The sequence below is a fragment of the Xiphias gladius genome, chromosome 1 (genome assembly GCF_016859285.1).
Source record: "Xiphias gladius isolate SHS-SW01 ecotype Sanya breed wild chromosome 1, ASM1685928v1, whole genome shotgun sequence".
Taxonomy (NCBI): domain Eukaryota; kingdom Metazoa; phylum Chordata; class Actinopteri; order Istiophoriformes; family Xiphiidae; genus Xiphias; species Xiphias gladius.
The window spans coordinates 32988769-33003884 of NC_053400.1; the positions used below are offsets into that span (position 1 = coordinate 32988769).

At 41.6% G+C, this 15116-nt stretch overlaps 2 protein-coding genes across 2 annotated transcripts in view; one reads left to right on the top strand and one right to left on the bottom strand.

The window, feature by feature from the left end:
- Positions 1-1649: 1649 nt before the first annotated feature.
- rab11a (RAB11a, member RAS oncogene family) lies at positions 1650-10141 on the top strand. Its single transcript, XM_040136267.1, has 5 exons — positions 1650-1825; positions 4741-4936; positions 6022-6215; positions 6810-6890; positions 8421-10141. The coding sequence occupies exons 1-5, from the start codon at positions 1786-1788 to the stop codon at positions 8555-8557; spliced, it is 648 nt and encodes a 215-aa protein (XP_039992201.1). The 5' UTR covers positions 1650-1785; the 3' UTR covers positions 8558-10141.
- A 2665-nt stretch (positions 10142-12806) lies between these two features.
- Positions 12807-15116, bottom strand: part of LOC120797481 (multiple epidermal growth factor-like domains protein 11) — a 132074-nt gene continuing 129764 nt past the window's right edge. The window contains exon 26 of the mRNA XM_040141214.1: positions 12807-14362. Coding sequence (XP_039997148.1) covers positions 14157-14362 — 206 coding nt within the window. The 3' untranslated portion in view covers positions 12807-14156. The remainder of the gene's footprint in view (positions 14363-15116) is intronic.

Below are 15116 nucleotides of genomic sequence, written 5' to 3' on the forward strand. Positions count from 1 at the left end.
CTACTCTTCACCGCGAGGATGTCACAACTCATCTCTGGATGAGATGCTCTAACTTGCAGGAACCTTCTCAACTGCTGGTTTAAAAAAACCAACAAAAACAAAACAAAAAAAAAGTAAAATATATAAAAATTACTACAAGTGATTGTGTGTAGTCATTTTGTGTCTTTCTGTGATTGTTTTGAGTCTCTTTGCGGTTGTTTTGTGTCTCTGTGGTCATTTTGTGGTTGTTTTGTGTCTCTTTGAGGTTGTTTTGAGTCTCTCTGTGGTTGTTTTATGTCTCTGTGGTTGTTTTGTGTCTCTTGGCCTGTTCAGTAATCCTTTCATACCTGTATCTTAAGAGGAATTTAAAAAATGTTGGGCAGTTCCTTCTTTTGACCACCTTGTATGGTAGCTCGGTGCCATCAGTGCATTTACGTGCACACTACTAGCCTGGTTATGAAAAGGTTTTTTGGAGTATCCCTGTTAGCTGTTGTGCATGTAAGCATCATATCAGAAATCTGGATAAAACCTTATACCAGTTTTGAGAAACCTGGATATGCTACTGGAGTACTCTGATACAGGACCAGAGCACTGTGGCATGTAAAAACCACATCCAGGTTTCTGAGCATTCAGACCTTTGTGGCTGAGTTGGTGAGAAATGAAGACACACCTGCAGGCAGACGATCAGAAACTTAGATACTGTTATGATCATGTATACAAGGAAGGATATGAATAATCAGGTTTTTCCTGTTCCATGTAAACACTATATCCCAAATATGATTTAAAAAAAAAAACAGGATAAGTCTTAAATCCAGGATACTTGTGCTCATGTAAACGCAGTTAGTGTGTGTTTGAACGGGTGAATGAGAGACAAATCGTAAGGCGCTTTGGAAAAACGCACTATTTTAGCCATTTGCAAAGATAGTAAAAAATAATATCCTTACATTTAGCCTAAGTGTAGATATGCACCGCTGCTAAAAGTCTGTATCCATGGAATGGATTATGAGACAAAGGGCCCTTGGGCACAGACATATAGAAACCCCCTCCTACACAGGAGCAAAGCCCACAAACTGAAACACATATAAAATGAGTACACATGAGTGTGTTTGTAGTCATTTTGAGTCTTTTTGTGGTCTTTTTGTGTATCTTTGAGGTTCTTTTGGGTCCCTGATGTTGTTTTGTGTCTCTTTGTGGTTGTTTTGTGTCTCTTGTGGTTGTTTTGTGTCTCTTTGTGGTTGTTTTGTGCGTCAGTGGTAATTTGAGTCTCTTTGTGGTTGTTTTGTGTCTCAGTGGTCATTTGAGTCTCTTTGTGGTTGTTTTGTGTCTCTTTGTGGTTGTTTTGTGTGTCAGTGGTCATTTGAGTCTCTTTGTGGTTGTTTTGTGCGTCAGTGGTAATTTGAGTCTCTTTGTGGTTGTTTTGTGTCTCAGTGGTCATTTGAGTCTCTTTGTGGTTGTTTTGTGTGTCAGTGGTCATTTGAGTCTCTTTGTGGTTGCTTTGTGTCTCTTTGTGGTCGTTTTCCACCTCTTTGCCTGTTCAGATATCCTTTCATACCTGTATCTTAAGAGGAATTTGACTTACACTTACTTGAAATATGAAAAGTGTTGGACAGTTCCTTCCGTTGTCCAGTGCATGTCAGAGTCCTCCCTGTGTGCCACCCTGAGGTTGCCAGGGAAGAAGAAGAAGAAGAAGAAACTACGGAAGTACGGCTTCCAAACAGATTCCCGTTGGAAGTGTAAAACAGAGCAGATCGCCTTTTTTCCATTAAAACCAATCAAATATCGGACTAACCATTTCTCAATAAGACGATGGGCACTAGAGATGACGAGTATGACTATTTGTTCAAAGGTAAAACGAAGCTTTTATTCATTATTGAAGCTCTGCCGGTCTGTTAGCTGAGACGATAACCAGGCCAGCTGACTGACTGACTGCCAGGCTAACTTAGCCGCCGTCAACCTTTGTGCTCCGATCGCTTTTCGCCGAGCTGCCCGGGACATGTCAGCAACTTTATTTAACCTACGCGACAGAACGACCCTTCTCCAAACCGTGCGTGTGGAAACACTCGTGGATTCGCCACGTTACGTCCGTTATCGCTCACCGACCGGGCGTCTTGAACGTTAGCTGTTAGCCGTTAGCCGCCGTTAGCTGCTGTCGGTGGGCGCGGACCAGCTTCACGTCGGACACACCTAACGTTAACCGTTATCGCATTATCTGCATGAGGTCCAGCCGGACAGACGAACAGAGTTATTAACAGCATTAAGATATACGAGTAAAACGGTTAATCGTGAGTTTACGGCAGATTATGCTGCTGACTAGCTAGGTTAGGTGTTAGCTGGTTTTTCTAAATAAAGAAAAAAAAAAAAGTGCACTGGTTAAAGCTCGGTTAGGTAAACAATAAGGCCAGAGAAAATGTCCCGGTCCAAGTAAACAAACCGTCTAAATATCAGGAAGGTCATGTTACTAAGTTAAAAATGTTTGAGTTTTCGGAATAACATACTTATGGTGAAGGTGTTAAAACGCTAAATTAGCAGGTAGAAGTAGATCTCATCATTCTTAAATGTTAAAAATGATCTTCATATGTTGTAATGTTATGTCTTGCGTTACAAGTTTTACATTTTGTGTATCGTGATGCTCAACAGCGGTTGTGTGTCCTGCCTGACGCTACTCAGCTGCCACACACACTACTTGCACAGTGTCACTTTTACACCTTTACAGCTACTGTGTTCGAAATTACTATGTACAAATGAGCAGATAAAATCCTCGTTCAAAGCCGTGCAGGGTAGGTGTAGAGCTGAAATGATTAATTGATTAATCGATTAGGTGATCGACGGGAAAATAACTTAAATTGTTTCAGTTATTTTCGCAAATGAAAATATTGTAAATAAAAAATAAAAAAAAAAGCCAAACAGCCTCCAGTTCCAGCCTCTCAAATGGGAGGATTTGCTGCTTTGCTCTGTTCTCAGTAAACTGAATATCTTTGGGTCAGACAATACAAGACATCTGAAGACGTCGGTTTGGACTCTGAGGAGTTGCGATGTACAATTTCTTTCATTACTTTTTCATATTTGATGGATTAACGACAGATTACGAGCATAAAAATAGTCGGCAGGTTGTTTCGTGTTAATCTGCAGTGTAGGGACTGTAACACAGAGGGGATGTTGTACAAAAAAAGACTGTAATTTCAGGAGATACTCACTTGATTTGTCTAAACCAAGAGACCTGAAACCCACATTAACCTCAGATAACCTTTGCACTGTATTTTTACACAGCACGAGGACTGTGGCTCTTGCTCCCCAACACTTACATTGGAAGAGATCCCTTACTGTTCTGTATGAACAAGAGGAAAAATGACAGCAAGCAAAACCTGTTTCCTTGTTCCTGGGGCTTCCTGACCGTTTTTTTAAATTAATTTTTCTTAAACAAACAGAAGCTCATTTGATTGAATAATGCTTCTTTTACAAACGACATGCTCATAACAAACGTGTCCAAAAATTCAGATGCCAGCCTTGTGATAGCCTGGTGACCTGGCGTCTAGGTTGCACGTCGGATGAGCAGGCAGAGATAATGGATGGATGGAGGTAAATAAATAAATAAATAATTACAATATAACCAAACATATACGGGTCCAGAGGGTTCAGAAGTCTGTCTTTGTCACGTTAATGCTACAAGGCTATAAACACAATAAAACGGATTAAGAAAAACTAAATCAAATGAAAATTTAAAATCAGTATCAAAGAGCACGAATTGTCAAAAACAGAACCAGACACACTCACTGTATTTATGAGTAACAATGATTAGTGCTGCAACTAATGATTACTTTCATTACCGATTAATCTGCAAATTATTTTTTAGATTGATTTGATAAATCATTTAGTCAATGAAACATCAAAAAAGTGTCAAAAATGTCACTGAGCTGAAAGTGACGTCTTCAAAAGTCTGGCTTTCTTGGACAGAAGTCCAAAAACCACCAAAACCTCCGAACATTCAGTTTACAGTGATTATATGACAAAGAAAATCAGCAAATGTTCTCTTTAGAGAGGCTGAAATCTGCTAATAGTTGGCACCTTTTTTCACTATATTTCCTTGAAAAATTTCAGTTCTAAAAATAATAATGATTTAAAATTGCATATAATTATAATTGCACATGATGTCAATAGTAGAGCTACAACTAATTTCCATTGGTTAAGCACCTGATTTTCAATGATTGATTAATTGTTAAGCCCATAAAATACCAAAAATAGTGAAAAATAACAATTGCAGCTTCGAGAGTTTAAGGTGACATCCTCAGATGACTTTTTTTGTCCGAGCAACAGTCCAAACCCCGAAGATTTACTTTTTAGTTTACTATCACATAAGACACAGAAAAGCAGCAGATCCTCACAGCTGAGAAGCCGGAACTGGGGAGTGTTTGTGATCGATTATCAAAATGGATAAATTAATTTTGTGTTGATCGAGGATTAATCAACTAATTGTTGCACCTTTATTAACAATAATTCCACATGTTATGGTTAATGAGCAGCATAGAGATGATAAAGTGAGATCAGAACAAACAAATATAATGTAATAAATATACACAGTACATAGGGTATAATAACATACAGGTATAATGTGTATGAAATCTGCCAGAAAGTGGTTATTATAATGTAAGGAAAAACTCAAGAACAGTGTACATGTACACAGAAAGTTCACAACTTGTGCAATTTCTAACGTATATTATTCTTACAGGTTGTTTTACCGTGTGTTTTCTCCATGGTGTGTTTCAGTGGTCCTTATCGGTGACTCGGGCGTGGGAAAGAGTAACCTGCTGTCCCGTTTCACCCGCAATGAGTTCAACCTGGAGAGCAAGAGCACCATCGGAGTGGAGTTTGCCACCCGCAGCATCCAGGTGGACGGCAAGACGGTGAAGGCCCAGATCTGGGACACAGCCGGCCAGGAGCGCTACCGTGCCATCACGTCAGCGTGAGTATGGTAGGGCATGTCAAGAGGGCTCAGGACGTGCTATACAAATACTCAACTGAAAGTGAACTATATGCAGGCTAGAAAACCAAAACAATTGGATAAAAGATTTACCTGCCATTTGTTTTCATTATCGATTCATTTTATCGATTATTTTATTATTTTTTGCTTGTTTTGTCTGACTGACACTGCAGAGCCTTAAGATGTTCAGTTTCCTATCACATAAGACAGTGTTTCCCAAACCTTAGGCTTTTTAAATCTCAAAATAAAGCAGTGTCTACTTGTGACCTATTCACTGCAGGAGTTAAAGTCTATAAGTTGTACATTTTGACCTCTAAACCTCTTGTATTATCTCATTTAAATACTTTTTTAGCCCCATTGAGGTAAAACTATCAGTATCAGTTTTTTAATTTGAAAAAGCAAAGCATGAATCATGAATCTGAGGGGATTCATGCGTCTCAGAGAACGCATGAGAGGACTGAGGTGGAGTCCTGGCCCCTGGTTCTGGTATCACGGACATAAGACAAAGACGAGCAGCGGATCTTCACAACTGAGATGCTTGAACCGGAAAACATTTTTCATTTTTGATGATCACTGATTATCAAAACGGTTGGCGATTTATTTTTCTGTCAGTCGACTAAACGCTTCTGCTCCGGTTTGTTGTCAGGGCTTTTGGCGTTTCGAGCCACTCAGTGACTTTACTGTGAGTCATTTCAAAAATGTAATTAAATGCAGGTTTTGCATCGGGAAGTCTGAATCAGCCATTGCCTTTTGAAACGTAATGACTAGTGTTTAACTGACGGGATGAAGTGAAAATCTCAGTGTGCCAGTTTTTTGTCCTCTGATGAGTGAATAAGACGCGTCCTCTTAGGCCTCTCATTGATCGGCAGTCAACCTCTTTGTTGGAACGGATGTGGGTTTGTTTGTTTTTTTCCTTTTTTCCCTTCTAACTCTCTAAGAGGCCTCGTCAAGTTACAAAATGCTTCTACCAAATCGCCCATAATACGCCTTTCAATGGGCTCCGATGATAGTCGTGCGATGACGACCGGTATTCTGAGGTGTTTCCTGTGCATGTGGCTCCGCTGCAGGTACTACCGCGGGGCGGTGGGGGCTCTCCTGGTCTATGACATCGCCAAACATCTAACTTATGAAAACGTGGAGCGCTGGCTGAAGGAGCTGAGAGATCACGCTGACAGCAACATCGTCATCATGCTGGTGGGCAACAAGAGCGACCTGCGTCACCTCCGGGCCGTTCCCACCGACGAGGCCCGGGCTTTTGCTGGTATTTTTATTTATTAACCTTTTATGTAACCAGAAATACCTCACAGAAAAAATATCCTTTCCAAATGCGTCCTGGCCAAGAGGGGCAATAATATCTGTTAGTAACAGACAAGCATCATAAGGCGGGAAACACAAAGTATGCAGCAAAATTAGAAATAAAAAGAAAAGTGATAACAAAATAACAAATGGCACTTCCATAAGCTGTCTAAAACCACAAAAATAAGTATTCAGAACCAAAACTAAACGAGACAAACACATCAGTCACTAGCAAGGATGTGAAATCATTAAGAAAGACTAAATGCTCTGTATGAAATGATTATAGCAGTTGTAAATTACATTTAGTGATTTTCTGGGCGAGGATTTATAAAGTAGTTTATTATATGTCTGACAATTGTTCGTTTTTTGAATGGATAAGGGTAATAATACATTTTTCAGTTGCTGTGTAATGAAGGGAAGAAATAATGTGTAACTGTGGTCGGTGCAAGTTTCCCAGTCAGATCTTTCTGTTTAACTGGCCGAACTGGTCTGCCATCTGTGGAATGCTACATATCTGATATACGGTTAATGTGCCCTGTTGCTCAACTTTGCCCTGCAGAGAAGAATGGTTTATCTTTTCTGGAGACGTCGGCCCTGGACTCCACCAACGTTGAGACCGCCTTCCAGACCATTCTGACAGGTCTGTACTGTGTCTGTTGAGGTCCTCATCGTAAGAAACGTGCTCATCTGCAAAACTCGCCTCTCTCGTGACTTTCAACTCCCCAAAAAAAACAAACAAACATACGTGGCCAACAGACATTTATTGAGGAAATGATACACAGCTGAGTAGTTGTTAAAAGGAGCTATCGGTGCTCAAAGCTGAGGCTGATTACAGGAAGGGGGAAGTCAGGTGTCCAGTGAACTTCTGTTGCTGGGAGAGATACAAACAGCAACACACCACACAGCTGCACTGGATTAACGTTGTTACATAATGTGGTCTGAATGTCTTATCTCCTCAGGAGTGGCAAAGCTTTTGTTATCATGTTATCATGAGTGAGATGAGCAACTGCACAGAAAATCACGGGGGGGGTGTTAATGTTCCTGCTGGTGTCAGTGCAGATAATAAAGTTGGAAAACTCAACTGTAACTCATATCAAAGAGTCGAGTTAGTGACATTCAAAAGATACAGATGGCACTATTCTATATTTATCTTACTGTCAACAAATCCCATGACAAGACCAGACCCAACAACGTCTTCGTCTCTCAGTACTTTCCGACTTCGTTCCCACGGTAGACACCATCTTTAAAAGCCACTTTTAAAAGGCTCAGTGACAGGAGGAACCAGAGCATTCGTTGGGGAACATTTTCAGCAGCTGAGGTGGGTGTGGGTGGGTGTGGGTGGGACAGAGTCAAAGTAAACTGCAGTGTGTGGGTTCATGGTGATGAAGGAACATCTCAATTATGTGTTTTAAATGGAGCTCTGTGGCTCAGAGGAATCATGTATAGCAGACTTTAGATACACAGACAGTAGTTTGTCTTTTCATGGAATTTGTTGACAGAAAGAAAATAGAGAGTATCAGTTGTCCACACAAGACATTTTGGTGTCACGTGTGCTGCGGTTAGTCAGAGTCCTGTTGCTCAAAGCCAGAGTTTTTATACGTTATTGTTAGATGCAGCTTGTACATGTTAAATCTTACGTAATAATAGATTTTTTATGCTCCTATGAAATCCAGGTTTTTAAGACTGAGGGGAAAAAGAAGTAAATGGGAATAACACGGTAAAAAGTTGGTTGTCCAGTTTGTCGTAATTCTACACATGTGGGGGAATTACATGGGCAACTGGTGGGGCGGATGTGGCCCAGGGGGTGGGAGGGGAGTGGGTCAGCCACTAATCAAAGGCTCCTGTTGGCCCTGTGTATGTGTGTGTGTGTGAATGGGTGAGTGAGAGGCAACTGGGATGTGCTGGCAGTTTTCAGACGGCTGTTTTAGTGGTAGATATTTAATCATTTGCATGATAAGACTCTTCTGTCATATTCCAATCTGCTTCCTGTCGGTCACCTGGCATCCATGGGGTAAAAATGGAAATCATCTGTCAACACTTGACTGTCACACGCACGTCCTTTGTGAGAAGTGAACTGCCAGGACACTTTTCCAGTCTGCAGCATGTCTTGCACTCAGAAGGTAAACGGCGTGCGGCTCTAAACGACACTGTCATTCTCCTCCCCCATCAGAGATCTACCGTATCGTCTCCCAGAAGCAGATGTCGGAGCGTCAGGAGAGCGACATGTCCCCCAGCAACAACGTGGTCAACATCCAGGTGCAGCCCACTGAGAACAAACCAAAGATGCAGTGCTGTCAGAACATCTAGCCCGGCCGTGGATCTGCTGCTACCCCTCCTCCCCCCTCTCTCCCCGTCTCTCCACAGTCCACGCCCCCCCCCCCACCCGACTCCGGGCTGCCCCGGCTCACGACTCCTCGACCCCCACCCTCAGAAAATAGACTGCCTCTGTGTACCGTGTGGTGTGGGAGGGAAGAGCCACAGCTTCAAGGCTGTGACCCGAACTCTGCACCTACCTGTACCTGCCTCCCCCACCCCAGCCCCACTCTCCCCCCTGCCCTAGGTAAATATATCCCAGTATAAGAAGAAGTCACCATGTGGTGTGGCCCCCCAAGCAGAGCCCCTCTGTCTTTAGGTTTCTGCAGGACAGCAGGCAGCAAGCATTTCATATCACTTTAGATTTCATTACTGTAGATGCGCTGACATGTCACAAAAATGTCTTAATATATGAATGTGATTTGTTTCCTTCTCTCGTCTTCATACTTTGTGCTCCTGTTGATTTCTCCACTTTTTTTATGATCTTTCTCTGTCTTGTATCATATATTTACTACTAGGTATATATGAATTTAAAGCACATCAAAGTTGCTCTGAAGTATATTCCTATATCCAAGCTTCTCCTGTCATTTTAGGCTCCCCCCTCTCCTCTTTAGTGCAATGTACTGTTTTGGAAACCACGTGGATGTATGGAGCACAGTGTAGACGTGTGTGCTCTGGTAGTGTCATGCCATTTGATCTGATTGCTGTGAATACGATGCTAGTGAAACGTAGAATCTTTTGCATTTGCCGAGCTTGGGTTTGCGCCGTGGGAAGGCCGGGTGTGAGCCGGCCTGCAGCATGCAGTGCGCAGCCTCGTAAATGTTGTCGTCACCGTGTTTTACAGCGGGTGGCAGGTTCGGACCAGCTTTGCATGTCTTTAAAAGATGGCACCGTGCTGTGCTGCATGTTTTTACCAGGTGAAAGACTCAATCTGGACTCTGTGGAACACTATTATTGCCTTGAGGGTGAGTTATTTTAGGCTGTCACCACGAAAGCTCCTGTACGTTCGGATGTAGTTAAAGTCTCAGTGTGGCATCATACGGAGACGGTCGTGCTTATGCTGAGAAGGATGTTGTGGTCGACGACGCGCTAGTCCCAAAGGCTTTCCCGCTCCAACATTAGGAAAACAGTACGCATTCTTTTTTGACATATTTGACTCCAACTATGCAGAAACTAGCACATGGCTGTCTGGATTTTTTTCTTAGTGCACTTCTATAGCATAATGAAGGAATTAAAAATAAGCAAAAGTATTCTCGTATGACATTCCTATGATACTCGATGATAATATAATCAAAACTCTCCTGTAGTCTAGCAAATTATGCCTTGCATGTAACCACAGAAGTGTAGTTAGGAAGCACTGAGAAAGTAGGAAATGGAAAATGTCACTCGCTATGTTGAATTTCATGAGCGTAAAATTGTCGGAATCTTGCACTGAATCGCAACAGTTGATCTAGTAAACATGCTTTTTGTCTAGGATTAGATTTTTATTGCACATGGAGAATCTGGACCTCTTTTGGCAGACTGGATGTACCGTTTTTAAGACGGTGCCACTGTTCAGAAACCAAAATGTAATGTTGAGCACTGCGAAAAATAGGCTGAGTCTCCGAAGTCTTTCCTTAAATCCCCAGCACTGTCACGGACAGAAAAGGAAGGACTCGAGGTGAAACTTGAGAGTCGGCCACATTCTCGCTAACTTCTGGTCACAGTGCCTCCTTCACCACACGTACCTGTCCGAGAACGCCTCTCATTCACCTGCGAACAACTCACCGTCATATCCGCCTCCTCCTGAACCAGTAACCTAGATCTGTCTGTCCCTCGAGGGGACGGACAGCCGTGTTGTCCCTGTCACATAAAGCCTACGTACACCGAGCTGCCTCTGACTTCAACACAATGCATGGCTTTCTGTACGACTGCAACTCCATGTCGTATCGCCTTATGTAGCTGACATTGTCATTACTGTCCATGAAATCTGCTGAAGGTTAGGCCTGGCTAGCTACTACGACGTGCTTCACAAGCTAACTGTTGTGTCCAGTCCAGCCTGCTAACTGACGCCTGCCTCGCTAGCAACCTACTAGCTGAAAACTCCCGAGAGTGTGTTCTGTTGAATTTCCAGGTTATAGCCGTGTCAGTGTGTGATGGTGTTAGCAGACATATACAATGCCTGAACTTGGTTTGTGTACGTGTGTGTGTGCGCGTATGTGTGTGTGTGCGCGTGTGTGTGTGTGTGTGTGTGTGTGTAGAGGCAGAGGGTAGATCGGCAGCTCTGGAGTGGGTGAGCTTGGCTGGCAGTGCCAATGGCGTTTCTTCGAACAGACGGCGCCGCCAGCCGAGCCTCTCCAGACTCACTAGCTGGCAAATCTGTGGACGAAGTGATTCCTTTCTCCTAAAACAATATCATTTCTGATCCTGTTTTATGTACCTCCATTGTTGTTTATTTTTTTTAAAGTGTTTTAATTTCTTTTCTTTTTTTTTACTATATTGAATTCAATAACTGTAATTCCAGTGTAAACATGTAAGAGTGAAATGATGTCATTTCAATGAATTTGGAGGGTTAAATGTGAGGGGGGGTCAAAATTAATGGTTTTATGTTTTGTACAGATTGATAAATTGTACAATTGTGTCTATATCTTAAGTTATCAGTTCATCTTAATAAAGCGCACCAGTCATAAACCTTTAAATGATCTTGCATTTTACTTGTGATATTGTCACAACATCTAATTAATATTTTATGGGTCCCATACGTTGCTACAAAGGAACCAACAGCTAACTATAAATTCTTAGGCAGGTTCCTGGAAACGATAATAAAGATTGTTCAAAGACCAGCCATTTTAATTCAAATGAACTGCTCATGTCTGAAAATCAAAAACAGGGACATTTGTCTCTCTGCGTAGTTATAAGTTAAAGAAACACAGTTCAACAAAATCCCCCAGCAATAAATGAATATTTACTTTGGTTTAAATGGATCTCTGACAGTTTTACAGTTATTGAGATTAGAGCTGAAACAATTCATCAAGTAGCTGCTCAAATAATTAGTTCGCAACAGAATTGAAAACAATTTTGAGAATTGATTTAAGTCATTTATGAAGCAAAAATGCCATAAGTTCCAGTTTTTAAGAGGTGAGGATTAGCTGCATCTTCTCTGTATTCTGTCATTGTACTTTAAATATCTGAGGGTGTTAGACTGTTGGTTGGACAAAACAGACATTTTAAAGATGTTTTTGGTCAAATTTGGACTGCACTTTTCACAATGTTTGTACATTTTATACACAAAACGATTCACGGATAAATATTGATTAATCAATGGCAGCCCTGATTACGATGTTAGCAGTACCTTGTGCAATGAAATGCCTCTGGAAATCAACAAATGTTTTTAAACTCTATACAAATCCATGTTCTGTACTTACTTCTATATTAAGTGGGTACTTACTTTGGGTACTGTCTGAGAACATTAGCTCTATTTTCTCTAATTAGAGATAAAGCCTCACCAAATGAATGAATCAGTCCAGTGTCCTGAAACTAGACTGGTCAGTCAGGTTGACTAACACGTTAAAGGTCCCGGAGACCCCAACGTGTTCCGAGTTATTTTTGCCGATGAGGCATATGCTCAGGTTGAAGATGTCACCTGATTCCTTCAACTAAGAGGTCTACTCAGTCCAGGTAAGTGAAAGCACCTGTGTGTGTGGGCCCGTAAGACCGTGTCAACAGCCCTTTGTTGGAGCATTTTTAGCCAAATGAAACTCAGCCATCATTCCGAAAGCCGCGCTAGCAGCGTGCCAACATGCTGAAGTTCAGAAGGTGTAACGTTTACCATGTTCACCATCTTAGTTTAGCCTGTTAGCATGCTAACACTTCCCAATTAGTGTTAAACAATGCACAGCAGAGGTTGATAAGACAAACTTATATTTTGACATGATGATGGCCCTAAATAGAAAACGCAATTCATCCATTTTAATTACACATGTTCTCTCTCTCTCTCTCTCTGGAAGACTTTATTAGTCGTTAAGTTTTCCAGTATTCACTCTTATGCAGATGACAGACAATTGTATGTCTCTGCTTCACCAGACGACCACAGTTGTTGTGGATGCTCTTACTATTAGCAAGTTATTATTATTAGTAATAAACGACATCTGCTGCGTAACAAGACAGCACACCACTCCCCTGAGCTATGACAACTTTATTGAGTTTGGGGCTGGGAACATAAAAAAAAAAAAAAAAGAACAACAAGCAGCACGTGATACATCTACTGTAGCTGAAACTACTGTTTGGATCAAAGATGAAGAAAAAAGATGTACAACAAGATAAAGTTAGAGCGAAGTGAAAAAAAGTATGGAATCAAATATGTGGGAAAGCAAAGCTGTTCACATCTGATTGTCAACATGTCCTGTTATTGCTATTTGCCAAGATATAATTTTCAGTATTCTTAACTAAACTGACCTGTTTCTCATCGGAAAATTGAGCAGGATTTCATACATTACGACTGTATTTCATATTTAATGTAAGAAGTAGTTGCCACGACAAGATTAGAAACACATTTTCATGTTTGGGAACTAAAATCTATCGATGCTGTAATGGAACTAAGAGCCGAGGAGGAAGGTGAAATCTTCATTGGCCTTTTTTCTTATAAGCAAGTGCTTCCACTTCTGACCTCGCTGCAGCTATTACGTCAGCGCTTGTTCCCCAAACAGTATGTTTCGAATCGGAGCCGTTTCCATGTTGAGACAGTCAGATGACAGTGATCAATTTGCACCAAAGGACATTATGAGGGTGTTCCTGGCTAACTATTATGTCTTGAATAATCTTTGGCATGCATGTGTATTAAGCTTGACACAACAAAAGAAAATCACAATAATCATCACTAGTGTACAGTAAGTGTACATCCAATACACCACTTTGTCTACGGTACATACAAAAACATAACTTTCCAGAGAGAAAATAGGGATCCCCGGCAGGATCTTTAAATATGTAAACAGGAAATAAGAAACGATGTGTAAAAATACCAGAAATATACAGCCTGTGTAAATCTGACCAGAATGCAGTAAAGGTGCATTTCTTTATATCCTTTTTTTTTTTTTTCTTTTTTTTGGGAGAATATTAGAGTAATGAACGCCTTTTCTCGAAAGTTGTCCTTACAAGTTTGTTTGCACTGTGAGCCATGATACCTATGACGGATGACAGAGATAGTCAGCATACCAGGATAAAAAGTATACTTGTGTGCATACGTACGTGTATATTCCCTTCTCTTTCCCTCTGTTGACGCGTTCGTTGATGAGGAGGAATTTACACTACAACACAAATATGTAGTATTGACCGGCACAAGGACAGCTCGAACAGTTTGGATATACGGTGATACAGTGATAAAATATCAACCAGCAGCGCAACGGTCGGGGAACTGCAAGGAGGAGAGTCCCGCCCCTTCCACGCGCACACAAATAAATAAATAAATATTAGTCCCAACAAAACCTGTCAATTGTCCTCTCAATGTCCATTTGCACTTACCAATAATAATAATAATAAAAAAACAAAACAGATCTTTTCCTGTTATGTCCCAGTTCAGAGTTTCCTGGTCCAGCGTCCAGTCTGGTTGCTGGGGGGTCTAGAGGAGCGAGCTGGTGGGGCTGCCAGGCAGCGGGGGGCTGTGGCTGTGCAGGGTGAGGCCTTGGCTGTGAGAGGGGCTGGGGCGCACAGGCAGCAGGTCGTAGTGGCTGGGGATGTGGCTGTTCCTGGGCAGGTCGTACGGGTTCTGAGGGTAGCTGGGAACCACCACGCCGCCTGCTCCCTGGACGATACTGATGGTTGGTTCTGAGAGAGAGAGAGAGCGAGACGAAGAACTCAGGTAGTGCTGAAACGATCAGTGGAATTCGCCGGTTTGTCTTTTTATCTGGCTCCAGCTTGTGTGAAGAGTGGCTGCTTTTTTTCGGTTTCATATTATTTCAGGTTTTGGACTGTTGACTGTGTTCAGATGAAACAAGCAACCTCAAGATGCCATCTTGGACTAGTGATGGTTTCAACTATTTTCAGATGTTTATAGAGTAAATGACCCATTTGTAAATCGACTAATTAAAAAAAAAGTGAAATCTGATTATGACCAGTTGAGGAGCTAAATTCAAATTTTCAGTGAGACAAGTAAAAAAAATATATATATATTATTTATGATTTTAAAGGGCCATACCAGTATGGTCCTTTAGCAAGCTAGACATATACCTTATGTCACTTGAGACCATTTTTTTTTACGCATTCTGCGGAGTTAAACTTTTTTTTTTAAGATGATACACAACCTGATGAAATCTCACTACTGCCACGTTCTTTAGAAACACGTTACGTTTTGATCACTGTATTAAATTTACGAATATTGGAAGTATCCATAAATGCCGGGCTCCTCCGGTGCTCAGTGAGCTTTTGGAAGCCCTCGCTATGAGCGTGTTTTGAGGTGCAGCTGTACATTTAAAGTCCCCTTTCTGTGAAACCACTGAGCGCCCCTCTGGCTGTATCAGTGCTTACGCCTTGTGTTGCCATGTTTTCCTGAGGCTGTAAATGCTGCGTGGTGGACCGTACA

What these genes read in the sequence shown, in the direction of transcription:
- rab11a (XM_040136267.1), top strand. Translation starts at nt 1,786, where the DNA reads ATGGGCACTAGAGATGACGAGTATGACTATTTGTTCAAAG. An exon ending in TACCGTGCCATCACGTCAGC is followed by an intron (nt 4,937 to 6,021) that starts GTGAGTATGGTA and finishes GCTCCGCTGCAG; the next exon opens with GTACTACCGCGGGGCGGTGG. An exon ending in CGAGGCCCGGGCTTTTGCTG is followed by an intron (nt 6,216 to 6,809) that starts GTATTTTTATTT and finishes TTTGCCCTGCAG; the next exon opens with AGAAGAATGGTTTATCTTTT.